Source organism: Thunnus albacares, chromosome 3, assembly GCF_914725855.1.
Source record: "Thunnus albacares chromosome 3, fThuAlb1.1, whole genome shotgun sequence".
NCBI lineage: Eukaryota > Metazoa > Chordata > Actinopteri > Scombriformes > Scombridae > Thunnus > Thunnus albacares.
This window is the reverse complement of record NC_058108.1, coordinates 26,169,418-26,195,094: the sequence shown is the minus strand read 5'-3', so window position 1 is coordinate 26,195,094 and position 25,677 is coordinate 26,169,418. Positions and strand designations below refer to the sequence as shown.

The window sequence follows — 25,677 nt, the reverse complement described above, 5'->3', positions numbered from 1 at the left end:
TAACAGAGCACAAGCAGAGTGAGTGTAACCACTGTAGCTTGTTTCTAATTGGAGGAATTCAACGTGTTACAACCATCCCATGTTACAACTGTCCCTGGTCTCCCCTATTATCTGTGATAAATACCAATAGAATGGTCAATTTTATTTTATTTTATTTTTGTATTAAGTATGTATTAAGTATTTCTTCATTTTTTTATTAGTTTTTTCTTCTTTTTTTGAAATACAGTTTGATATATTTTAACAAAATCCCATCCTGCAAGTAACCCTAACTTCTTGCACCATTACAAATTTACAACATGACATATCAAATCAATGGTAAGTATGATAAAAGACTAATCAATTTTCTAACTGGTGTCCTATTAGCTGCAATACCAGCGGTGTTAAATGGACTTGGCAGCAAATCAGGTAGGTAGTGAAAGGGCAGCACTTTTTATTGCCGATTTAAGCCGAAACTCAGAACATAAACTGCTCCGGACCAGGTTAAATTTGCAGTATAAGTTACCATGGTGATGTAGCCAGGTGAAAAGAGAGCCATCTTCGTGACATTGAAAACCCTGGCTTTGGGCTCAACACACCTCGCTAACCCACTAATCTTGCTTCGTGGTACACCCCTCAGGGCACATACACTGAGAATGGACTTAAGGAGACGTTTAATATCCAGTTTCTAAATCTTTGAAATTAACAATATTTGCATATTCATAGATTGAGGATTTTTTAATCAGGAAGAAGGAGTAAATGTTATTTCAAGGACTGTCAACAAGGCAACTGAACATTTTTTGTGGAAAAACCATGTCATATACAATTTATTATTCCAAGCGTCAGATTTTTAACATGTCTGAAAACATGTCTGGAGGGGATCTTTAATCTGGTGAAACTTTCCCACCTCCGCAGATGAAAGTGAAAACAGCCTCCTAGTGTCAAACTCTGCACATAAATCAGTCTGCACAGTGAAGCTCAAACATCAAAGTTAAGTAACAATAAGAAAACAGAGGGGAAACTTGATGTTGCATTGCATATTACAGGTGTTTCTATATTTCTGGCAACTTTTCATTATATTAGTGTGTGTTGAGCCACAAATTTGCTAAACTTATTTTAGTGTTCCTAGTTATACATTACATTGAATGTTAATGTTCACAATTAGATAACATTGGTAAACAGCTTCAAAAAATTAGGATTTGGATGCTACTCCAAAGAGGAAATTAGGAGTTTACGAGTAGCACTTGAACGCAGCACAAGTCCTCGCCTCTTTTGTCGCTGAAAATAGACCTTAATACTCTTTGACAGTTGGGGATAGTTGGCTCCAGTGGACGGCGTGTCAGGTTGCTGATTTCCCTGGTTTTTACATGGAGCACCTGTGCGTAAAAGTTCTTCAACATCCCGCTGCGGACTCTGGACAACAAGCGCAGTGTGTTTTTTTTCCACCTTGTAGTAAACACACCTAAAAGATTATCAGCCAGTTTTTTTGGATAGAAACCTAAGAATGGATTGAACAATGCCCCACATTTAAGAAGCAGTCCGGTTTTTTGTTTTTTTTATTTTCATGTGGACTACAGTTAACTCTGCCTGCAACAGGAATGGAGAAGTTGCTCCAAATAGCTCCGCACTCTCTGGCTCTGGTGTTGTCGCGGGTTTGCGGAGAGGATAAAGAGGATTCACCGTCATCATCATCATCATCGCAAGCCGTGCTCTCAGTAAAGTTAGAGCATCACGTCGGCTACGAGGTCTTCGCTGACTTTAAAGCCACCAACATGCAGCACTACTGGAACAAGGCGCTGACACACGCGCTGTCGGAGATTTTCTTCCTCGGCTGGATAGATGAGCATGTGCTGCTGATCCAGGGGAAAGAAGTTCACCTTCAAGTCCTCAGGAACGGGTGGACGAGACGGACCCTAAAACCACCACAGGGCTTTGACATCAAGTGCATGGGTGGGTATCCGATATGTATGTATTCAGGTAATTAAAAAGTTAAGACAGTTGAGCTGCAATCATAACAACGCTGTAACAATTTACACAGCTGTACACGCCAATAGCTGCCCTGACACTGACACTGGTTGACGTGGAGACACATATAGGTGTGTTTTGGTATTTTGTTCAAGGGTGCAGTAGTGAGAGAGACAAAGCATTGAGGCATCATGAGGTTTCTGTTATTCATATATGTGTAAGCAATGTTTTCCCCTTTTTTGTGCAGTTGTAGGATAGACGGTGTAATTGCAATAACTAACTAATCAAGGAAATAATCAATAAAACAAAAAATATTCAAGTCCTAGATTTTAAAATAAATAATAAAACTATTTAAAAAGATTAAATTTCCATTCAGTGTTTCATTTAATTAATCAGGATCCCTTTAACTTTATCAAAACAGTGGCTATACCTTTACACATACATACCGCATTAACAGATAACTCAGAACCACATTCCAACACACTATAACACCAACTCACAACATCCAAGTCTTACATAACTGCTCGCCCTTAACATCTATTTATTTGGCCCATGCATTCAAAAGAAAATATGCTTGAAAATATAAAGATCAGCCTTCAGAGACCTGAGAGACTTGTAACTGACTTGCACGTTGCTTATGAACACTTGGGGTTTTACTTTACTGTCTGTCTCACACCTGTTGGTCGGTTTCAGTTTAGGACTACTGTTACTCCTCGTCCATGTAGCTTCTCAGTGTTTGGCGTATCTTCTCATATTTTATGGTGTGCTAAATACCTTTTTGACATGATTTAGCTGCAGTTCGTGGCTCTTCAGAGCTCTGCTGATTTCATACCTCTTTTAGAGCTGGCAAATACTGTTGATTGATAACCAACTTAATATGACCCTCCTTTTTTTGTAAGTGTGATTTAAAATACTTTTCCCAGAGGTTTTTATCTGAAATGATCTACTCCCTCTATGAGTCAATGCTGGATTTCTGCTGGTAGGTTGCATGAAGCCAGTAGAAGCTAGTCTAATGAGAGGAGTTTAGGGAGCATCTCAACCTTCCGACCTAAGCTTCCTCATGCCATATAGGCTTACTCATCCAGATAGAAGATTCAAGACTGAAGCCCAGTTCTTCCACTTCAACATTCCCACACTAAAACTCATCTTCCCCTGACAAGGCTATAATTTTTGTATGTGCCAGGACAGGTTTGGACGACTTGTGGTATTGTCAGCAAGTCTAACCGTTGCACCCTTCATACTGCCCTCAAAAGCTTCTATGCGTGAGTGTGCAAAGAAGAGGGAGGCGTGCAGCTTGCCATAGATGATTTAATTTATGTCCGATTCACAATAGAGCTTCAGACAAAAGAGCTTCAGTGAGCAGCATCAAACTGAAGCAGAGGAACCTGAAAAAGTTATGGAGCAGGTGGGAGGGATGATGTAGACTTAAATTTGTAATACTGTTTGGTCATCACATTGGTTGCATGATACCTTTGTATCTAAATAAAAACATGGTTAACATCATTAAACTCACTTGTCACGCATTTGTACTGCAATTTTAAGGAATAAACGTAAAAATATCAGGGTGTTTCCAGTGTTTTATAGCAGAGTTGGGCCACCCATAAACACCTTTATTCTATGAACTAAAGCTTGAACCTATTGAGACAAAGAGCAGAGTGCTGATAGTAAACTGAATATCTTTGGGTTGTGGACTGTTGACTTGGACAAAACAAGACATTTGAGGGCTTGAGCTTTGGAAACTGATCAACATTTCTCACCATTTTCTGATATTAATATCATAAACTAATGGAGAAAATAATCGACAGATTAATCAGTAATGAAAACAATCGTTAGTTGCAGCCCTATTGTTACTGCTCTCATCAGCGTCCTCCCCAGTTGCTGCAGGCAGCTGTTTTAAGCAAAAGAAAAGCTCTGATAAACCCACCTGCACATCAACAAACGGCAGAAAGACAAAATGACTAGCTGGGGAACATAGTCGGATGTTTAAAAACTGGATATTTTCCTTTGAGTTAGAGGTGGAGTTAGAGGAGTTGGTGTAGACCAAAACAGAGCTAGAAGGAGAGCGAAATTTGCACTCATCAGGTTACCAGAAACATGACTCCAAATAAATGCTAATGTTGATCTGGTGGACTAGGCGACTGTTTGCTAACACATTTGCGATAACAGCTTTAAAAGGTGATAATACTTTATGTTACTCTTGTGTTAACGCCTCCAATTGGCCAAAAAACAAACAATTAATGCAGGTTTAGAAGATCATTTTCAGACCTAACTTTGGGATTAGTCACTTAATGTTTATCAGAACTGAACCTGTACGCCCACTGCTGATTGAGCTGTGGATTTTAGTGTGTACTGAACACTCAAACTCCTCTCCAGCTCCTTTTGTGTTATCAGATTTCTACATTGAGCTGCCAGATGTTGATTGTATTGAATTAGAAAGCTGTAATACTTGAAGCTATGTTGTAGTCCAAAGGTAAATCTTCAACTAGATTGTGATTGTGTGTCAGTCGGTGGTTTGTCTCTCTTTCTGCCCGTCAGAAGAGGTGTCGTAGTTTCAGTAACACTACTGAAGCAAACACTGATAAGCTGTGGAATGTTTGTCTTAAAGCTAATAACTCACCAGACTCTATAATGCTTAAACCAACAGAGCGTATATGTTATAATTTTGAGTCAGTTTTTCACAACTAAACCAGATTAGTAATAATCCATACTGGATAATAACCTGGAAAATCAATTCAGGTCAGGATCAATGATTAGAAGTCATTGTGTTGTTATCAGAATGCATGTAAAAGTGCAGGTGGTTGTGTTTTTCATACTCACCTGTGTGGCCACAATATTATTGAGCAGCGTAATCAATCTTTGGTTTAATAGTAAGCCTTTGTGAATTCGACTAGGAGTTACATTTTAACTGTTTTGCCTCTTTCAGAGCCCCTGAAACAGCTCAACATGCAAGTTTTTTTTAAGTTTAAGGCGTCCAGAATTCTCCTGTTTTGTGTTTTAATTCTTATGGAAAATGTCCTACAAAAATGACAATAATATGCAAACCACTGCAGTATTGATTTTCTAGTGTGAGCTGCAAGTATCTGTGTGACTCTTGGTTGTCATGTCAAGATGTCAGATGACAAGTTCAAACAAAGTTCAGACAAATTTTCACCTACAGGCCATTCATTAACTATGTGTGTAGAAGGTATTTGGCATATTGTATGCTTACTAAATGATATGACAATATGATCTTTTACTAACAGGATTTTTTATGGACATATCTTTCACTGTAAGAAGGAAACTTAAACACAACCTGTGTTTGATTAGGCATTATTAAGCCTTCAGGATAACAAGGATAGAATAAAATCTCACACCACTTAGAAAATAATTAACAGTCTAAATAACTTGATTATTACAGTTCAGTGAAGTCATTGCATGCATCATGATATTGTTGTGAAATGCATTTTGAAGTCAGAGTTTTAGTGCATTCACTCATATGACTGCTACAGTTTCGCATAAAGCAGATTATCCCACAAAGTGCCTGAGAATGTTTGATCAGGGCTGACAGCCAAAAACGTAGCTGGACTAATACATTTAGACAAAAGTTGTGGATTTTCAGCTGTGTGGTAACAAAATGTTTTTTAATACTGACAATTCAATCTGATTAAGTGAGGGACTTTGTATCCGTTGACTGGCAATAAACAATGGAATGGGAGGCTCTTAAGGAAGGAAAAGTGGAGCATTTGTTCAGGAAAGGACTATTTCACCGCATTCCCTGCTGCACCAGACGCATCCATTGGAAGGAAAGGGAGGGTCGCAGCAGAGAATTGGGGGAAATGTTTGACGCAGCGGAGAGATTTGTTGCCATATATCTTACTGTCAGATCAGGATGTGGTATGTAGGCTGTTGTGATGGAACATTATTTTGTCTCTTTATTCAATGTCTGGCCTACTATAGAGTTGAATTTTGAAAGACATGTGTTGTCATAGATGTTCCACTGGAGGGCAGACCACTGGCAAAAATCATCCTGTTTTCAACAAGCCATACATCCTTTAGTGTCTTATAGCTAAATACATAATGGCTAACTACTATCTTAAACAGCAGGATAGTAAATCCTACTATCATTATGTAAATCTAAACACAATGCAACATCAGTATCTGTTTCATCTAGGATTTGTCCTGCATGCAGGGCTCATTTAATGGTTCATTGGTTTATTATCGATTTATTGATATCATTAATAAAGACTGCTACTTGGTAATATGTAGCGCGACCCATAAGACACATCCAGTCTACACTAGCTTGGTGTTGTTTTACTCTGAGCTGATGCACAGGATTTTGAGACATACACAGCTGTTAACAGCTTCAATACAATGCAACTTATATCTTGATGACATTTTTAAATAAATATGGATAACAACCTTTTGTCAGATTGACCATAAAGCTTGCTAAACTAGCAAATGGACACTTCAATAATAAAAAACATATTAATCCCCTCTAGAGCTGCAAGTCTTGGCTATATACTATAGTTCTTTAGGACGTACAATGTAGTACAAAGTCAAGAGGTTGTGATATGCAGCACAACAAGCTAGCAAAGCTCTGTAAATGGAACCGCATTCCTCTGCATGCACAGTGGCTTCTGCCTAACAAGGAACTACTCTCTGGAGGGTGAAAATGTGATTCAGAGCCGTTTCTAAACAAACTACCGTGACCAAAAACTCTTCATGGCGAAGGAACATGTCACCCAGTGCAACAGTGTGGCTCATTGACATGTTTTTAATAGTTTTTGGACAACAACGGAGGTCTACAGCACAGAGGAATAAGATTTATCAGACTTTGGAAACACAAACAATACTTGTAAGTAGGATTAGTTCATTGTTGGTTTGGCTCTGCACATGAAATTTGTTGACAATAAGCAAAATATAGAAAATCACCAGCCATACCTGTTAAGCTATTATGGGGCCCTGGTGCAAGTTGGACCCCTACCGAACACTCTCCTACCAAACTAAAATAATAAAGGTCTTAAAACTAGATTTTGACACAGGGCCCTCCTACTAAAGAGGGTCTTGGGATTAAGTAATATTGCAGGCTCGCCCTTAATTAATATATGTTTAAATAATGCAGTTCCTCTAAAAAATAGCAATTAATCAAATCACAAAAAATCATTTGGCATGCAGTAACTGTTTGGCTTTTGGTGAGCTCTGGAGCTCTGGGGCAGTTGCCCGCTGTGCCCGCACCTTGCTGCAAGAAACAATTATTGATTAATTTGATGATAACTGACTAACCAGTGAATTTTTTTCTCCATATAAATGTCAGACAGTAGTGAAAAATGTCCATAATAATTTCCCCAAGTCCAAAGTAATGTCTTCAAATTGCTTTTTTTTATACAACGAACCCAAAGATGTTAAGTTTACCATAATATATGACAAAGAAAAGCATCAACTCCTCACAAGTGAGAGGCATAAACCAGTGAATTGTTGAAAAATGACTGAAACAATTAACAATTATCCTAATGAACTTTATTTTTATTTTATATTTTGTCAATATATTAACTGATTAACCAATAACTCAGCACCAGGCTTTTCCAGGGGAATTCCAGCAATAAATATAAAATCATTGCAGCCACTATAGATATTTTTCAGAAAATTTCTTTCCCCTTAGCTATCAAGACATCCTGCCATTTTTTTTCCCCTCCTCCCAGTCGGTGTAAATGTGTCCTGCAGAGCTCAATTTGTAAAGTGTTGAGGGATCTCACATTTTCAGCGGCGATGCAGGATGTTCTGTCCACATAACAGGACAGTCAGTCCTTGTCTGTGTGCTGTCTGTCTGCTTCTATCTTGAGTAACTGGCTCTTTAAGGGGACAGCACTCAAAGGTAACAGCTATGAGATCATCGGCTTGCGTCGTCATGGCAACAAAGGCTGTTGCAGCACTACTGAGAAATAAAATGGCTGGCGTGGTGTCGCTCCAACCCCACCACCACTCCTCCTACTCCTCCTCCTCCTCCTCCTCCTCCTCCTCCTCCTCCTCCTCACCCCTCCTTCCCTTCCCTTCCTCTCCTCTTTCTCTTTGGTATCAGTGAACTGGAGCAGATTGGTTGTGACACTGTCCCCCTCCACCCGTGCCCCGTCCTGCCCTCTCACTTTGCTCCCTATTCTATCCCTCCAACCGTCCATACACACTCCACACATGTGAGTCAGCAGGAGTCTGAAGTGAGCAGGAGCTGCCACTCTGGACATGATTAAGGTGATGCTTGGGTTTTTCTTTTCTTTCCTTTTCTTTTTTTTTTTTTTTTAGTGGCAGCTCTCACACATTGTAGTTACTGAATCAACCGGTGGAAACACTGATGAGAAAGACATAAATCTCCACCTTTTTTAAAATGATTCTCTTTGGTTGTCAAGTCTTCAGCTTTGGTGTTACTGTCAGGTTAGATACAAAAAGAGGATGGATGGTGGTTTCAGGGGCCCCTCATCCTTCAAGAGGGGAAGGAGGGTGAGGATGGAAATTTAGCCAAAGGTTTAGAGCTCTTGTTATTCCCCGGACATCATCTGAGGGCTAAATATTTTTTATTGTATGTGTGTGTGCGTGTGTGTGTGTGTTTCAGAGCTGTTGATATTTGCTCTCCTCTCTGCCTTATGTATGTCCTCGATCTCTCCCTCTCTCTCTCTCTCTCTCTCTCTCTCTCTCCCTCTCTTGCATCCTCTCCTCCCCTCCCCTCAGCCTCAATCACCCAGACACAGACGCATGCATGCTCACGCAGAATCGCGCGCAGCAGGCGGATGCGCGCATACACACTCTCTTCTCTCTCTCACACACACACACACACACACACACACACACACACACTCACACATACACACACACACACACACACACATACTCACACACCCTTCCTGGAGGTGCTGGGAGCAGCTGCAGCATTAGCGTTGAAAGAGATTCGCCGTTGACTGGAGTTTGCATCCCCCCCTGTTAATGAATGGATGCTACGGCGATCGGCTCGGGAGCTTCTTCCTTTGGATTGCGGGGAACGGTGGATATCTATTCTTGAATTTATTTATTTATTTCTATGCTCTCCATTTTTTTCTCCCCACCCTCTCCTGGTGTGCTGTTGTCGAAAGGACGATGGGGTCTTGTGCTTGATCGGATAAAGATGGAGGTGAACGTGGCGTCTCCGGTGCTTGGCATACTATTGAGGTTTCACTGCCCGTTAGGGTGAATGGAGCTTTTATTTCAGTTTTTTTTTTAAGTGGGCTCTTTTGTTTTCCGGGGATCGGCCGAGCACTCCTGTGGTGAATTGAGCTATTGTCGAAGACTGGGCCTCTTAAGCTTTGAATCTTTGACCATCCATCCATCCCCTACCTTCCTTCCCCTGTTACTTTCTACTCAAAAGGAACAAGCGGATCCCAAAACCTCCACTGAAATCTCTCCTTACCGTCCTCCTTGCTTCCAATGCCCCATTTCCCTCATCTCTACCCCTGCCCCCCCACCTCTCTCCTGCTCCCTCCTCCCACATCAGAGCGGCTACGTAATGTGCCTCCCTACGCATGCAAATGGGGATGCTACAAATGGTGGCTGGGACTGATGCCGATGAAAGGGTGATGCCTCGCGCAATCACCTGCACCTCCACCGCCGCTGCCGTCACTCCAGATCAGCCTGGGAGAGCCCAGCAGCCGATGACAACCACCCACAGTGCGAACACAGTCGTTTGTAGCTTGCTTGTGGATGTAAATGAGACGTGTGGATGTGTGTGAAGGTGCACACTGGTTCCTGCCATGTCTGGTGTGTGATCGCTCTAGCGGGACGTTCTTACTGATGCGGGGGAGGCACTGAGCCTGAGGTTGGTCGACCTCCCCCTGCACCCCCCCTTCCCACTTCCCTCCTTCCTTCCCCTCCTCCCCATTCCTCCCCCCTCCTTATCCCAGAAGCCCCCGGGGTTGAAGACCACCTGGTTAAAGGGGTGACGATGAAGAAGAACCGTAGCAGCAATCTGCGGCGGGCCTGGCCCAGCTCGGAGCTTACCGAACGCCCGCTGGAGCACAATCTCTCCCGTAGTGAGAAAGACATCCGTGTGCAGAAGCAGCATCTTCCTCCCCCTCCTCCTCCTCATTTCTCTCCGTCCCCGCCAAGTTATCGTGCGCCAGGTGAGTTCTGACACTCCCACCGCTAGTAACTCCACCCTCCCTACACAGAGCTGCTCAAATTTTGGGGGCAAAGGGAAGGGTTCAAACCGGGCAATATTTTCGTGTTATTCCTCCTTTTTTACTCCTCTAATATATCGCATGATGTGAAATTTTTTAAAAAAGAGAAAGTGGAGCAATATTTTGAATTATTTAATCTGAAGCTTTCTTTATCAACCACACATTTGGTTTTAAAATCCATTAAACTGTCTTAGTGGTTCAAATCGCTGTAACTTTATTCACTGACATATTTTCCCATCTGAACCCTATTTAAAAAGTTAAATAAAACCAATGGAAAAACACTGGAAAAAGGCATGTTTTGCTCAATCTAAATGGTTTTTAATGATTTATGGTATCGTCCTGACTGCCTGAAAGTTGAGTGGTTGTTGGTTACATCAGTTGCATCACCTTTGCCCTAAATATTGTGACAAATGATAATTTTGTGTTTGTGGAGATTACAAAAACACTTCTGGGCCAACTCACCTCATGAACTAACATCCTTACCAAGGAAATCTGATAATTTTACTCCCTTTTATTATAAATATTTGCATTTTTCTGCTGTCTTTCTACAAAATCATTCCCACACATATATACTTGCAAAAGAAAATGTAAAATACTATAAATGCAAAGGACATGGTGATTTATTTTTTTTTTAGCCAAATCTGCAGCAGATCCAGATTTTCTCGTGTTTACTAAAAACCGAGTAAAGCCTTGTAAAGCCACATAAAGCTTAAGGGGCTGTGATACTAAGCAGAGATAACGTCATCGTGTTGCTTAACTGACCATTCAGCTAAGTGTTAGCACACTGGTGAGGAGGCAGGGCCCTGCACAGATTTCAGCACAGGTGAAAAAATTGTGGACAGCAAAACTTTTAAAACAGTTGTCAATCAGGCAACATTGATTTTTTTTAAGGTTACCATGTAGACATCAGGAAACATAATGTCAGATTAAAAAAACAGAATATGGAGGTTTTGGTGTTTAGTTTGTACATCATATCGTGTGATTCTCTATTGATCGCCAGGATTTAGGTCAGAGGACAGGGTCAGCTGTGGATTCAGCTTGTTGCTTGTACAACCTTTCAGCAGGGCAGATGTTTGCTCTCAGAGGGGCTTGAAGCCGGGCCGCCTGGTTGTAGGATGATCTCACTACTCACGATGCCACACTGCTGACAGCAAAGCCAGCTTAATTCAACAAAGGCAACAGAGAATTTCTGTGTGTAAGCTCTCAATGTGATGTTAAAGTCAGTTATATGTTGTTTTTTACCCACTGAGATGCAGTCAGTGATCATGTAAGCTCCCTTTTCTATTTGTGAGATGTTGTGAATTGAATACCGAGGTTGAAAAAGATTCAGGTGATCTCATACTACGGTTACGGTTGCTGCAGCAGCTGCCTCGCTTTGCTAACCTACGAGAAACAGGAGGCTAAGGAAGCACAGAGAGGAGGGGTGGAGCCGTTCCAGGCAGCATGCAAACTGCTGCTGTTTGACCATTACATCATAGCTTCACACGCTGCGCCTGCTGTTCATTCATGATCTAACAGTTGTGCTTGTGCCTCCTCCTCCTCCTCCTCCTCCTCCTCCTCCTCCTTCTGCAGGTGACGTGTCTCCGATCAGTATGTCACCTATCAGCCAGTCACAGTTCATCCCGCTGGGGGAGATCTTGTGCCTGGCCATCTCTGCTATGAACTCTGCCCACAAGCCTGTCAACCAGGAGGCTCTGGTGGAGCACCTCACTGCCAGCTTCCCAGGTACGCTCATCTGACCTCAGCCCAAATTACGGCTGCAGTGAAGTATGTAGATACAGATTTTTAAATGTGCGTTTGGAAAAATTACAAATTTAGGAAATATTAGGCAAGAGAAAATAAATTAAATATAGTTATGTGTGTGTGTGTCATACCTTGGTTTGTGATCTTTGTAGGCTTTAAATATCTTTAAATATCTATTGAGGACATCCATGACATATTATTAATTGATTAATTAAGAATTGAGATATTTCAGCTTTATAATGATTCAATAGCACAATTAAATCCAGGTTTATTCTTAAACAATGTTGGACAAGCAGGCCTAAAATGTACTAAACACAGTGATCATCTTCATGTTTTTCAAATTCATCTTTACTTACTACTAAGAGTGGAAAGGAGTTGAACTTATACGTTGCATCATTTCTGTGTAAAAAAAAAATGAACACAAGGGTGATGTAATGTCAGGCAACACAAGGCTTTTCTAGACAAAGGTTATGAATGGTGGACCACTTTTAATGTTGATTTGGAAACATATTGTACGCCGAGCTCTTGAGGTGACTGATGGTGCTTTATATCCTGATTAAAATATCCTTAGGACTCATCCTTGAACTAAAATGTTTGGTTTATTTGGCACCATTTATTCTTAGATACGGGTTAATCTTACATTGTAGTTTTGTGTTAATATTAAAATACCCAACTCATGGGTATTCTGTACAAATATACTAAGTCTGTGAGTCAATTTCAGAAAAGTTAGTTGAGTGAAGGAAAACTGGGAAAAAAACACCCCTTTGATATCATGTAAAATGTTGCTAAAGATTTTAAAAGAGCTACGCAAAAAAATACCATTCCATCTTTTTCAGGGTTTTTTTTTTTTTGAGGATTTAAAAAAAAATTTTAAAAATATTTTAAAAATATAAAAAGAGAAGGGAACATTAAAATAAACCTATTAACTTCTTATACTATGGGGCCAAACCAACTGAAACTTACTTTAAATATTAGCGAGATCCCAAAATTTCCATAGATGCTGAATATGTCAGGCTGAATTCTCCAAATTCCCATGTTGGAATGGTATATCCATAAAAACACAGCAGCTTTGGTTTAAAAATTTAATTCAAAGTAGACAGGCAAATGAAGATAGATTTATAATTTATACAGTATGTGATACTGTGATACAGTTTAGAGATTTTATCTATTTCAAAGAAATGTGAAGGGTAATTTAAAGGGAAACAGTTTTTGAGGTTAAACAACACTTCAGTTTAGTCGGTTAACAGAGGGTTTGGAAATGTGTGAATAATCAGTTGTTTGTTGGGATTATTACTATTTGTCTGTTTAGTTAATTCATGTTCTGGTTTTTAGTTATCTAACAACAGCTTTTTTCTACACTTAAAATTCCCACTGCAGTCAGCCATAATTTCATCATAGCCTGAAAAAAAATCATGAAATAGCTCACATCATTTTCTTCCACCATCTTCCACCGCTAATTTTTCGAAAAACTTTTCTAATAGTTCATCTCACCAAGTGCAAGACAGATCTCTTTTATCGTAAATCTTTTAAAAAAAAAAAAGTCCCATATTTGATCTGTTTATGTAATACAATACACAATATTGACATTGTCTTTACTAAAATTTTATAAAGTTGTGCTTTAACTTCATTAAATATCTGTGTTTCCTGCAGGCGTGCCTACACCCAGCTCGGAGGTTCTGCGACATACCCTGAACATGCTGGTGCGAGAGAGGAAGATCTATCCAACTCCAGAGGGCTACTTCATTGTCACTCCCCAGACCTACTTTATCACTCCCTCCCTCATCAGAACCAACAACAAGTGGTATCACCTGGATGATCGGCTGCAAGAGCGCCAACCGCAACAGCAGCAGCAGCAGCAGCAGCAGCAACCTCAGCAATGCACTTCGCCTCAGTCTGGCAACGTCACACCATCCACACCTGGCTGCTTGAGAGAGAGGCCTGCACGAAAGAATCATAATGACTCATATAATTCCTATCGCGAAGACCCGCCCAGACATCACGCCTCTGCGCTCCAAAGTAAGTCACCAAAGGAGCACAGGGGAGATTCCTATCAAAGTAAACCGCCCAAGGACCACAATGGTGGAGAACCTCCACCGAGCACGTCAGCCAAGGAGCACCGAGGAGAACCGCCGTCATACCCCTATCCCCCTCTCCCCACTTCCCCTCCTGTCCAGCAACCGCCGCCTCAAGAGCCAGCCGATAAGAGCAAAAGCATCACTTCTTTCCCTTATAAAACTGACACTCTGACCAAAAAGAAAGAAGGAAGTGGTGGCAGCGGAAGTGGTGAGAAGCAGTCCAAAAGGTTTGGGCTCAGACTCTTCAGACTGAGTTTCAAGAAGGACAAAATGAGACAGTTGGCCACCTTCTCAGCCCAGTTCCCCCCAGAGGAGTGGCCTCTTCGTGACGAGGATGTGCCAACCACACCCATCCCCCGAGAGGTGGAGATGGAGATTATCCGCCGAATCAACCCAGACCTAACAGTGGAGAATGTGGCAAGGCACACCGCTGTGATGAAGAGGCTGGAGGAAGAGCGTACGCAAAAGAACAAGGCGGGGTCTTCGGCCCAGCACAGTGCACGCAGCAGGAGGGGGAGGGGCCACAGGAGAGCGCCACATGGTAAGTCCCGCTCACACAGCAAACCCCGAACCTCCAGGGGAGACCCGTCCGAGGGTTCAAACTGGGACCTGGTGTTCATGGAAAGGGATTACCGCTTCTTTAGCCACTCGTTAGTCCGCTCGCCTCGGGAGGCCATGTACACCATGGAGCGCAGGCGAAGTGGAGGCGCAGCGTACCTGGTCCATAGTAACCCCAACATTACTGAATCGTACTGCCCTGTTACCCCTGAGTGGGATGTGTCTGGGGAGCTAGCTAAGAGGAGAACGGAGATGCCCTTCCCTGAGCCCTCACGTGGGACGTGCCAGTCCAGAGTGCAAAGAAGTCACAGTCACAATCAGGACAGGAAGTCGCGGCACGAGAGGTCAGATCAAGCTAAAGAACGCTCTCGGTCCATGGACAACTCCCTCAAGGGCCCAACACTGGGGGCACCAGAAGACTTTGACCCCAGTCTTGAGGAGCGTAGTCATTACTACACTGATGACGGCACCCTGCGGGCCACGCAGAAGTCCTCCCACTACTCAAGGATCATGTTCTCTGCTGCTAAGTTCCACTCTGATTTTAATGTGCCTGATTTGGGGAAAGGGAGTTTGGACGAGTCAAGGATCCGGAGTACGATGGAGAGGAACAAAAGCAGAGACAGCTTGCCAACGTACAATGAGCTAATGGGACTTTCTCCTAAGCCCTCAACAGATGAGTACTTCCAGTGCAATACGTCAAATGAAACAATCCTAACTGCCCCTTCGCCTCAGGCAAAATCAGAATATGACACATTAACCTCATCAGGGGGACTCCGAAAGGGCTCTCCGGCTGACCGCCAAACGCCTCACCTCACCTCTCCTCACACGATGGAGTACAAAGAGGAATTGTCGGCAGCAAAGGGACAGAACGGCTCGGTCCGACTAACGCCAAGCCAGACGCCAGAGCCGGTGCAAAATGCCCGTTTGACGCCACACCAACACAATGTAGATCCTGGAGGGGGAGGAGGTGGTATAGTGATCAAGAGGAAAGAGATCTTCAGCAAGGACACTTTGTTCAAACCTCCACACAATGCCTTGTCCACAGGCTACGTGGACAGCAGCTACACCAAGTCCGGCACATTGCGGAAAGCCTCACATGCCAAATCAACAGAGGCCCTTGACAATCCTGAGCCCCAGCAGCCTTCCAATTCAGCCACTTCCTCAGCGTCACCTGCAGTTTTACAGGGCTGCTTAGAGCCAACAGTCCCCTCAGCCTCCTTTGACTATTATAATGTATCAGATGATGAGGAAGAAGAAGAGGCAGAGGAGGACTCGCACAAAGAGTTGGCGACGGCAGAGGACAACAAAGACCACGGGGAAGGGGGTGGTAACGGTGGAGGCAGTGGTGGCGGCGGGGAGGGAACCATGCAGTGGCTACTGGAGCGGGAGAAGGACCATGATCTGCAGCGGAAACTGGAGACCAATCTGACCTTACTCAGCCCCAAGGAGACCGAGAACAGCAGCAGCCAGAAGTCGGCCCACTCTGCCCGTTTAGACAGCATGGACAGCAGCAGTGTCACGGTGGACAGTGGATTCAACTCCCCTAGGTATGTGCAAAAATGAAGTGTGCATGTGTATTACAATCTAACACTATAAAAACTGTCAGGTCCTAAAATGTTAAGTCTGTGAGTGTGGGAGGGATACTCGGGGAGAACACAGTAGGACTCCAAATATTCCCAAATGTCAGGACTGCTGTTAAACCATATATTGACATATGTGCCCTTTATTGGATAATGTATCTAAGACTTGAGTGACACACATGGTTGCACTCACATAGCTAAATTAAAGGTGTCATGGTAGTAAATGTACACTTTTAAGTCCAAATAACCTTTTTATTTTGACAAAAAATAATAATCTTTAGTCATCGTCCACTCTATTTTTTTTCCCCAAAGCATTCAGCTGCATCTCACAGTCTTCCTCAGTGGAGGAGTGGAGCTTTGGTCACCCCATTTTTGACAGCTTCATGTTCTGATCCATTTTGATCCACCGCTATCACACACTCTCATGAATTTAAACTTTAACAGGCCATGCCACCAAACTGAATTAAATAAATATCACAAAGGACGATAGAGAGGCTGCAACATTGCATTTACAGTCCAATTCAGGTTATGCCTTCATATCTGAATCTATATTTTATCTTTATTTTGAGTGTCAATTTTCTAATATGCTCCAATGGTGCTATCTCATCTCATAAAATGTTGATGAAACTATGAGAAGTACCAGTTTTTCTCAACAGTACAGTGACATTTCTTACAGCAGAATCCGCTCCAAGAATAGACACGTTGTGCTGTGAAGTATCTTTATGCTCACATCTCACTGCATCAGTTTTGACCCTGAACTGTGGAGATGTTCAGGGTCAAAGATGCTAAATATGTAAATTAAAGTGTGTTCATACTTCAGACTTCTACATAACATACATGAAAATAATAAGTAATGTAGTAAATGACATATATTCATGAAATTATAAAAAATATGAATGACATTTAACTCATAAGAATGTTGAGTCCTTACACAAGCTCATATTTATTTTTTAATACAAATGTACAATGTAATCATCATTACTGGATGAATCAGCTGTAAACGCTTGTTGCTAAGTTTTTAAAACTTTGTAGAAATATTTGAAAAACAAGATTAGTGCTTTGAGCTAAATGCTAACATGCTCACAGTGACAATGCAAACATGCTGATGTTTAGCAGGTATAATATTTAGCATATTCACCATCTTAGTTTAGCCTGTTAGCAGGCTAACATTTGCTAATTAGCACTAAACACAAGGTACAGCTGAAGTTGATGGGAATGTCATTAGTTTAGCAGGTATTTGGTCATAAACTAAAGTAATGGGCAAAACTTTACCTGCAGTTCGATGAAGATGAGGATCACCACAATCATTAGGATTAGTCCACTGGGTTGGGTGTTGAGATATTTCAGTCTGGACGAAATTTGTGAACCAACTATGGGCGGACACTGACATCCCTAGCATGGCTAAAAATCCTAACACAAGGTCCACATACTAGCCTTTTGCTGAGCTTTCAACTCAACAGTCTTAGTTTAACAATCTCAAGTTGTCACCTGACCAAAGTTTCATACTCCATCCATTGATTATAACGAGTTGAAAGCTCAGGAAGCACTGTAACTAGCAAGTGGATCTTAGATTTTTCTCATCTCAATTTTGTTCTCTCTTCATTTTTTTCATTTTTTCATTGTATTGTTTTTACTTTTCTCAGCAACTACAATTCATCTGCTTTTTTCTTTACTAATGTTAGATTATCTATCCTCAGTCTCCAATATATGGCTTAAAACTGTGAATTTTATGTAATCCTCTTTCTCTCTCTATCCTCTTGTCAATTTTTTAATTGGATATTTTATTTCATGATGTATTTTGAAACCAAAAACATGTAACATCATGCTGTCTCTTGTGCAGGACACGTGAAAGCCTTGCATCCAACACATCCAGCATTGTGGAAAGCAATAGACGGCAGAATCCAGCACTGAGCCCAGGCCACATTGGCACCAGTAGTATCGGACTGCCATTCAGCTTTCGCGCCATCCCGGAACCCCCCACCACGCAGCCTGAGAAACTCCAGAAGTCATCGAACTGCCTGGCCTCCATCACCAGCGTCTGACAGGCAGCACAGACTGAGACCATTGAAGGTGGTGGAGGAGAGAGGACGTGAGGTGTTTCACCATTTTGACCCTCACTTTCCTCAACCAATACACACGCATACACACACACACACATCTTCAGACTCCTGAGAATCCATTTACTGGGACTGTTACAAAAACAGGCATGGCTTCAAGAGACTGTTCCCACAGCTTCAAGAACTTTACTGCAAAAAAGAGAAGAAAAACAAGAGAATATCAAGACCACTGTAGGTGAAGAAACCTACCTGAAGTACTTTGATTTTGGTGACATGGACTCTAGTTTGGCTTATATCAAGATTCTTGATTATTGGTATTGGAAAGTAGTAGACTATAGGATTCAAGTTACATTTGGAAATATCAAAAACTTTTTATATTACTTAACAATACATGTCCAATTAAATGTTCTCCTTCCTGAAATAGCGTCGGTTCTTCAGGACGATTCAATGTATCAGCACAATGTCGAGACAATAAACATTGATCCTGAGAACAACGAATGAAAGATATAAAAACATAAATCAGCTCAGATTTGTGTACCGCAATGCAAATGATGTATGTATACTCGATACTTTTGATATCCTAATTATTATAATGGTGGTATTAAAGATGCTATGTGACCAAAATGAGCTGCACCTCATCCATCACATATACACTACAGAACACTGAAGGTACTTCACAAAACAATCGATGTTCATTTAGTAGCTGCTGTGGAGCTTTGGTTGTATCACATGATCTTCCTCAGCAGATGGAGTTTGCTCAGTTAAAATGTCCGTTTATTTGAGCACTTTAACGACGTTTATTGTCCAGGTTAGATTCAAAGTTAAGATTGAAACTTCATTTTTGACCTTGGAAACAGCAGTTGACAAAATAATCTCACCACCACGTTCATTTAGTAGCTGCTCTGGAGCTTTCAGTTGTATCGCATGATCTTCTTCAGCAGATTGAGTTTGCCCAGTTCAAATTTCCATTTATTTGAGCACTTACAGGACTTTTTTCATCCATGTTAGCTGAAAGGTTGAGATTGAAACTTCATTCTTCACCATGGAAACAGCAGTTATGAAAACAATTGTACCACAAGTTCCATTAAGTAGCTCTTCTGGAGCTTTCACTCATATGACATGATCCTCCTCAGCAGACTGAGTTTGCCCAGTTGTTATGGAATTGTAGATATTGTGGTGAGATTGTTTTGTCGACTAGTGTTTCCAATGTCAACTTTTAATCTCATTACATGTACTTTTTTATAAAGAGGAATTGACTTTTAAATTTTAACAGGTTCCTGGAGTCTCAAGGGTGGGATTATAGAATAGTTTGGGTTTATGTTGGTAATTCTGACCTTTTCGCTTTTCTTTTATTTCTGTTATTTCTCCTTGTGTTCCAGTTTTCATCTAACTGCTTCCTGAAGGTATACACATGGTGCACTGTGGAAAATGTAGGCAGAATGACAGATAGTGTGAATACAGCTGCTACAATTTCATTAGACTCAGCTGTCATAGATGTTAAAATGGTCAGTTCACCCAGATTCCAGCATTTTCTATTTTCAGAAGAAATGGTTTTTCGATTACAAAATGTTGATAGTGCAGTATGTATCATCCAAGAGTAAGGAGGACATTGTTTCTGGAAGTTTTTTAAATGTTGTTTTCCAATGCATGTTGTTACAAACTTGGATCAGGCTTGTAACAAGAGATGGAGTCCACACACACACACAAAGGGTTCTAATGCTAATTAAGTTTATTTCACTAATAAGGTAGATTGTGGGGATATGGAAGGAGTGAGTGGCGTAAAGCATTTCCGGATGAGTGGAGGTATGTGTGTAGTGTTGTATATGTGGTGCAAAGCTAAAGGAACTACAGAGTTGTGGAGACCATGAGATGATGTTGAGGCTGCCTGGCAAGAGTAAATCTTCATACGTGTACAAATAAGACTTCAGGTACTGATACATAGAAGCAGGAACAGTGATGACTTTATAATTAAAAGTGTTTACTGGTTGCATGATTTGTTCATGAGTCACTTGCAAAAAAAAAAGCTCTGCAGGGGTTCATCAGGTTCTCTGAATTTAAAAAAAGACATTCTTAAAAATACATTTCACATTGCTCCTGCTCCTATAAGAGTGAATGCCTGAAGTTTGCTTTTTTGTACATGTCAGTGCTTTGAGCTGCACAAATAAAGTTCTATACTCAGCAAATGAAACCAAAACTGTCTGCATGGATAGATACTATCATGTGTAAGAAAATATATTTTCTTGTAATTTGGGGGAACTGACCTATAAGCGTGGTCCAGTATTGGTATAGTAATAGTTGTAGGCTGACTGCAGTGCTGTGGATGAACTGTAGGTGGAGACAAAGTAAAAACACAGGAGCAGATCTAACACTGCTGCTGCTTCACAGGGTCAGACACCATTGTGAAACTGGCTGACCCAGTTCCACATAAAGTGTTAATTCTTCTAATAAAGTTCACAGTGCAAGCAGATTTTGCACAACATAGCCTTGTTCTCACAGTAAAAGCTCAAATTACCAGTATTATTTCACCGTAAAACAAGTATTTATGAATTTTACACATGTTCAATCAGTGTTCTGTAAGCTCATACTCTTGTAAACCTACAACCATTCTTTTTGATGTAAAACCCTTATAAATTAGTGAAATGATTGTAGCAACATTTCAGTGCACTGACCTTTGAAAAGCTCAAACCGGACGCCCTCTAGTGGGTAACTGGTAATATATCAGTGGCAGACAACAGCTGGGGTGTGTGTTTCACCAAACGTGTGACAACTGAAGCTCATCAAACTGATCCTATAAAGGTAAGTGGCTTGTCCTCGCTCACCACCAAGCTGTGGTGTTTTAAATGGGTCAAAATATGTTCACAGATGGTACAAAGACCAACAAAACAAGGTGTATTAAATAGTTACTTGCCTGAAACAACAATAAAAATGCTAATGTATTTTTTATATTTTTCTAAGATGTCACTTCTTATTCACCTGGACAGAAACATTATATATTTTAAGAATCTCACTGTATTTATCAGGAAACAGTGTGGTTTGGTATAGAGTCTGTAGTGTGCCACCAGAGTAAATACAGAGGTTTTCAGTGTTTTATTGTAATCAACTAATAAACTAATACTTTTGAAAAGGAATTATAAATCAGTTGCTTCAATTTGAATGTAAAATTATGACAGAGCAGACACAGGAGATCTAATTGGAAGGTTGTGTGTTGGTCAGAAATGGTGATGCTGGCAAGAGTTGTGTTTGTGGTCAGAGCTCAACAGCGGGCCAATCCGAGCTCCTGCTGCTGCTCTGTGGCTCACATAAATAAATGTAACAACAGAAAATAAAATTTAATCCTCTAATAATCTGAAAGCTCTAAAAACTCTTTATTTATTTTGTTAAATAAACTGTTTCCCAAATATCAAGAAAGAACTTCCATACTCAAAAATAAATATAAAAACCATATTTGATTTCAATTTGCAATTGCATTTTAAAATTAGATGATTAATTCATAATTTATTACTGTACTTAACGTTATATCTCGTTTGTTTATTCTGTTTTTATACTTCATGTGAAAATTCAGTGAGCTTTAGGAGTGATTGTAGACACATTTTTTATTTGATTCGATTTTTTTTAACCCTTGGACAGAGCTAGGCTAGCTGTTTCCACCTGTTTACAGTCTTTATGCTAAGCTAAGCTTAGCTAACCAGCTACTAGTGGTTATATTTGCTGTACAGATACAAGAGTGGTATAGATCTTCTCATCTAACTCTCAGCAAAAAAGCGAATATGCATATTTGCTTATATGTCAAACTATTCCTTTAAATGTAGCAATTAAAAAATGTATTTTAATTTAACACTGAGAAGTCTTTAAAGGTACTATATTATGTAAAATTAGCCCTGGCCCGTCCTGTTTCATAGTACCACCTTTTACCTCAAGAGTCAATAGTGAGTCACTGTAGTGTCCAGTCTGCCCTCAGTCTACCGTAAGAGGATAAAGAAGCCTACAGTTTACAGTGAGTCTGTGCTATGGCGTCGTCAAAACATCAAAATCCCACAGAGACATCAGAGCCAGCGGTAAATTACTAAAGAGCTGCACAGATCAGCTCAACGGATCATTGCTCCCCGGGATGACGATGAATGTTGACTGGCCGATAATCTCAGGTGTTGGGCTGCTAGCGGCCGAGATGACCTGCTTGTCTCACCTGGCCAATGGCTCCAATGGCATTTCCGAAAACATCAGAGCAAATTTTCAAACAAGCGTTATTTGGATAAACTGACCACATACTGGGAATCTAAGTGGTTACTCGCCTGAAAAAATATTAAAACTGGAATTAAGTGGAATAATAATGGTCCCAATTCGAAAATTACAACAGTTTTTAGCCTGACTCAAAATATCCACTATTGCTGTCAGTTGTTTGGGGCAGTGCCACTTCTTCATTTTCTGAGGGCAGACTGGATGCTACAGTGACTCACTATCGCCTCTTGAGGTACAAAGTGAGACAGGACAAGCTGGGGATATTCTTACATGTAGCGTTTACTGATTTTTTTGGCCACTTGGAGGCAGCAGAAGCAAGTTGTGAACACATCATTGAGGTATTGTCACCTTTTCAGTTGATACATTGAAATTGTTTGCAAACAGTTGCTCATTTACTCATTCAGTTGTGTTTCTGTCCGATGATCGTAAGTCCAATATTCTCTTTTAGCTCTGTTTTGGTTTCTACCAACTCCTGAGGGAAATATCTTTAGCTGCTAAATGCTCCACTATGTTCACCAGCTTGTCACTAACTGTGTCTCTTAGTCGTTTGTTGCTGAACAGGTAGTGTACGGTGGGTTTTTAGAGCTTTTTCTCTGAAAACAGCTGCCTGCTGTGGCTGAAAACGGCTCTATGAGAGTGGTGAGAATGAACCAAAATGGTAAATTTGCAGCCAGATTGAAAACAATGAGCTGAAACTCGCTATAAAACTCTGTAAAGCTGTGAGGAGCTGGGTGGAGGAGTCGGGTGATAATTTTCTGTAGTTTCATCACTACAAGCCTCTCACATTACACAGTCATTTGATACATTGTCATAATGAAAAATATTGATTATAGCTGCTTTAATTATTCTGGTTGCACACTCAGACTCCACAGATTGTACACAGAAAACATAAAATGGCTGTAGAAACACAAATAATAGACACTGAGTGAAAAATGTTGTCATAAATTACCACAGACCTGGTATGCACATAATTTGAGTCTTCAAATACTATCAAATGTGCTTTCAGAATGATATTGTCATGATGGGAAAATGCCCAAATTCGATTTGTGGATCAATATTTAGCCCTTATAGAAACTCTCTCATCTAAACAGGTCTCAAAAAAACAAATTTATTCACAGAATGTAGCGATAACTGATGAAACACAGACGTGTGTGGTTTTAACCTGTGTGTATTTTAATGACTGATGCAGAGGACGTCATGTCAGTGTCTCTGAACTACAGACACAGAGGTGGAATGATAAAACAAACCTACAGTGGATCAGGGTCACCTGGAGCTTGGCACGTACAGCAATGAATGATTCAACTTAAAAACATACAGCTTACAGACATACACTCACATATTTCTCTAGAATCTGCTATACAGTAACACACACTTACACAGAATGCATGTATACAACATTTGCATTGAACACAGAAATGATGCAACCTGTGTGCACCTGGTATTCCTTCAACTTTACAGCACTTTTCTCTCCACGCTCCAAATATACAGAAGGGAAGTGTGTGTGTTCAAATATGGGTGGGAAAAATGCACACAAATGTGTTTTTATGTGTTTATGACATGTAAGCGTGTGTGTATGTATCTCTGAGAGCAGCTACAAAAATGACACACAAAAACACACATGCACCGTAGACATTCTATCTCACACACAGACTACATTTCCCATGTTTTGTTTCTTTTCACAATTATACCATTCAAGATCTTCAAACAAATGAAATACGCTGCCAAAAAACCTCGAAAACACTCCGCTGACACAAGACAACCCGTGCAAGAGCATAGGAGCGACCTCCGATAGCATACATTTGGTTCTAAGGCAATAATGTAGTTCCACAGGACTAGTGTTGTTGATGCAGTGTGCTGTTTGCACGCTGTGTCTCCATTTGAAAACCTTTAGTTCCAGTTATCTGTCATTCAGTGTATGTTTGTTTTAGCACCATGGGAATCTCTCCTTTCAATCAGAATCGTGTCACTCCTGAGAGACAGCTGTGAAAAATATTCCCTTCCAATATCCACTAAAAAAAAAAAAAAAAACAAATCTCATGATTATTGGGGTGAAGAGGAATCGGGGACATCCATGAAAGTTTGTTAGAAGACAAACTGAAAAAACAGAATTGACACACACACACACACACACACACACACACACACACACACACACACACACAAACAACATGATGCAAGGCGTAACATTAACATCACAGATCATTTTGGAAAGTTCTCCATTTGCATTTTGTTTTTATTTTTATTTGTCCATTCCAACGATGGTCATCTGCATAAGCTTTAAGCAAAAGGGCAAGGACAGGCTTGAGCCTTTTCTTTTCTCTGTACACACACACACACACACACACACACTCCCACACATGCACACACACACACGTACAGTAAACACAAACATCATGGGCTGTACAATAAGACATGACAAGTAAAATCATCTGCAGCCGTTCTGAGCTGGGCTGTCGAGACCAGTTCCCAGGCATCAAAGGCAATAAAAACGTCTGTTTAGAGTTTCTTCTCAGTTACTGTGGGTGATGAGCAGCCGTGTGATCACAGTAAGTCGCACAGTTCAAGAATCAAGGAGTCAGACTCAAAACTCCCTTGTTGAATGCATTCTTTTTTTATTTAGGTTGTAGCTCTTTAGTTCTTTAAGCATCCATAGTTTATAATTCTGAACATGAATCTAGTGTGTGAAGTTGTTTGAGTGTCTTTAAACCCTCTTTCCACATCGAACGAGAGCAGCTTGATGTGCAGTGATGAAAATCCATCTCCTCCACAAAAAATGGCTCACTCAAGTCAAGAAACTCGTCAGCATGTTTCCCCACGTTTGTTGAAAATCAAACTGATATCTTATTGTTTTTCCTGTTTCGTCTCAGATCGCGATGACCACCAGAGCCACAAAGGGAGACAAATGTTCACGTGAGAGTCGTCTTCCTCTGGTGGCTGGCAAATGTCCACAACGTCCACGTTTGTGTGTGGGTCCGAGAAGAGGGGGGGGGGGGGACAGGCTGTACTTTTTCTTGTTGCCATGGTGAAGGTCAGGGTAACAGTGGCGGGGCTGCACAGAGGTCAGAGGTCACGGGCTGCGTGTGAGGTCATTTCCTGGTGTGAAGACTCTCCTGGAACTTGGTGCTTGTGTAGCGGATGTGGAAGCCCTTCTTACTGATAGTGTCGTCGCTATGGAAACGGATCAGCATAGCATCTCCAGGCGAGTAAATCCCCTCCCTGGGCTATGGAGGGAAGATAGAGACATGTGATGCAGTTGTCAGACATTTAAAGGTCCATAGGATTAGTTTTATCTTATTTACTACAAATCACATTT

At 41.0% G+C, this 25,677-nt stretch overlaps 2 protein-coding genes across 3 annotated transcripts in view; one reads left to right on the top strand and one right to left on the bottom strand.

Annotated features, from left to right (window-relative positions):
- Positions 1 to 735: 735 nt before the first annotated feature.
- Positions 736 to 18,312, top strand: stox2a (storkhead box 2a). Of its 2 annotated transcripts, XM_044347298.1 has the most exons (5): positions 1,848 to 1,926; positions 8,638 to 10,058; positions 11,688 to 11,840; positions 13,509 to 16,038; positions 17,912 to 18,312. In XM_044347298.1, exons 2-5 carry the CDS (start codon positions 9,881 to 9,883, stop codon positions 18,111 to 18,113), a joined length of 3,063 nt encoding a protein of 1,020 aa, XP_044203233.1. In that variant the 5' UTR covers positions 1,848 to 1,926; positions 8,638 to 9,880; the 3' UTR covers positions 18,114 to 18,312. The 2 variants fall into 2 exon arrangements, with proteins under 2 accessions (XP_044203232.1, XP_044203233.1); XM_044347297.1 differs by lacking the exon at positions 8,638 to 10,058 and having other exon boundaries at positions 736 to 1,926.
- Positions 18,313 to 23,972: 5,660 nt separating this feature from the next.
- tll1 (tolloid-like 1) overlaps positions 23,973 to 25,677 on the bottom strand; it is a 60,296-nt gene continuing 58,591 nt past the window's right edge. Inside the window, exon 22 of the mRNA XM_044347296.1 lies at positions 23,973 to 25,585. Coding sequence (XP_044203231.1) covers positions 25,451 to 25,585 — 135 coding nt within the window. The 3' untranslated portion in view covers positions 23,973 to 25,450. The remainder of the gene's footprint in view (positions 25,586 to 25,677) is intronic.

Excerpts from the sequence above, each read along its gene's own strand:
- stox2a (XM_044347297.1), top strand. The coding sequence starts at position 1,575 with ATGGAGAAGTTGCTCCAAATAGCTCCGCACTCTCTGGCTCTGGTGTTG. Across the intron at positions 1,927-11,687 it reads CTTTGACATCAAGTGCATGG|GTGACGTGTCTCCGATCAGT; the intron begins GTGGGTATCCGA and ends CTCCTTCTGCAG. Across the intron at positions 11,841-13,508 it reads CCTCACTGCCAGCTTCCCAG|GCGTGCCTACACCCAGCTCG; the intron begins GTACGCTCATCT and ends TGTTTCCTGCAG.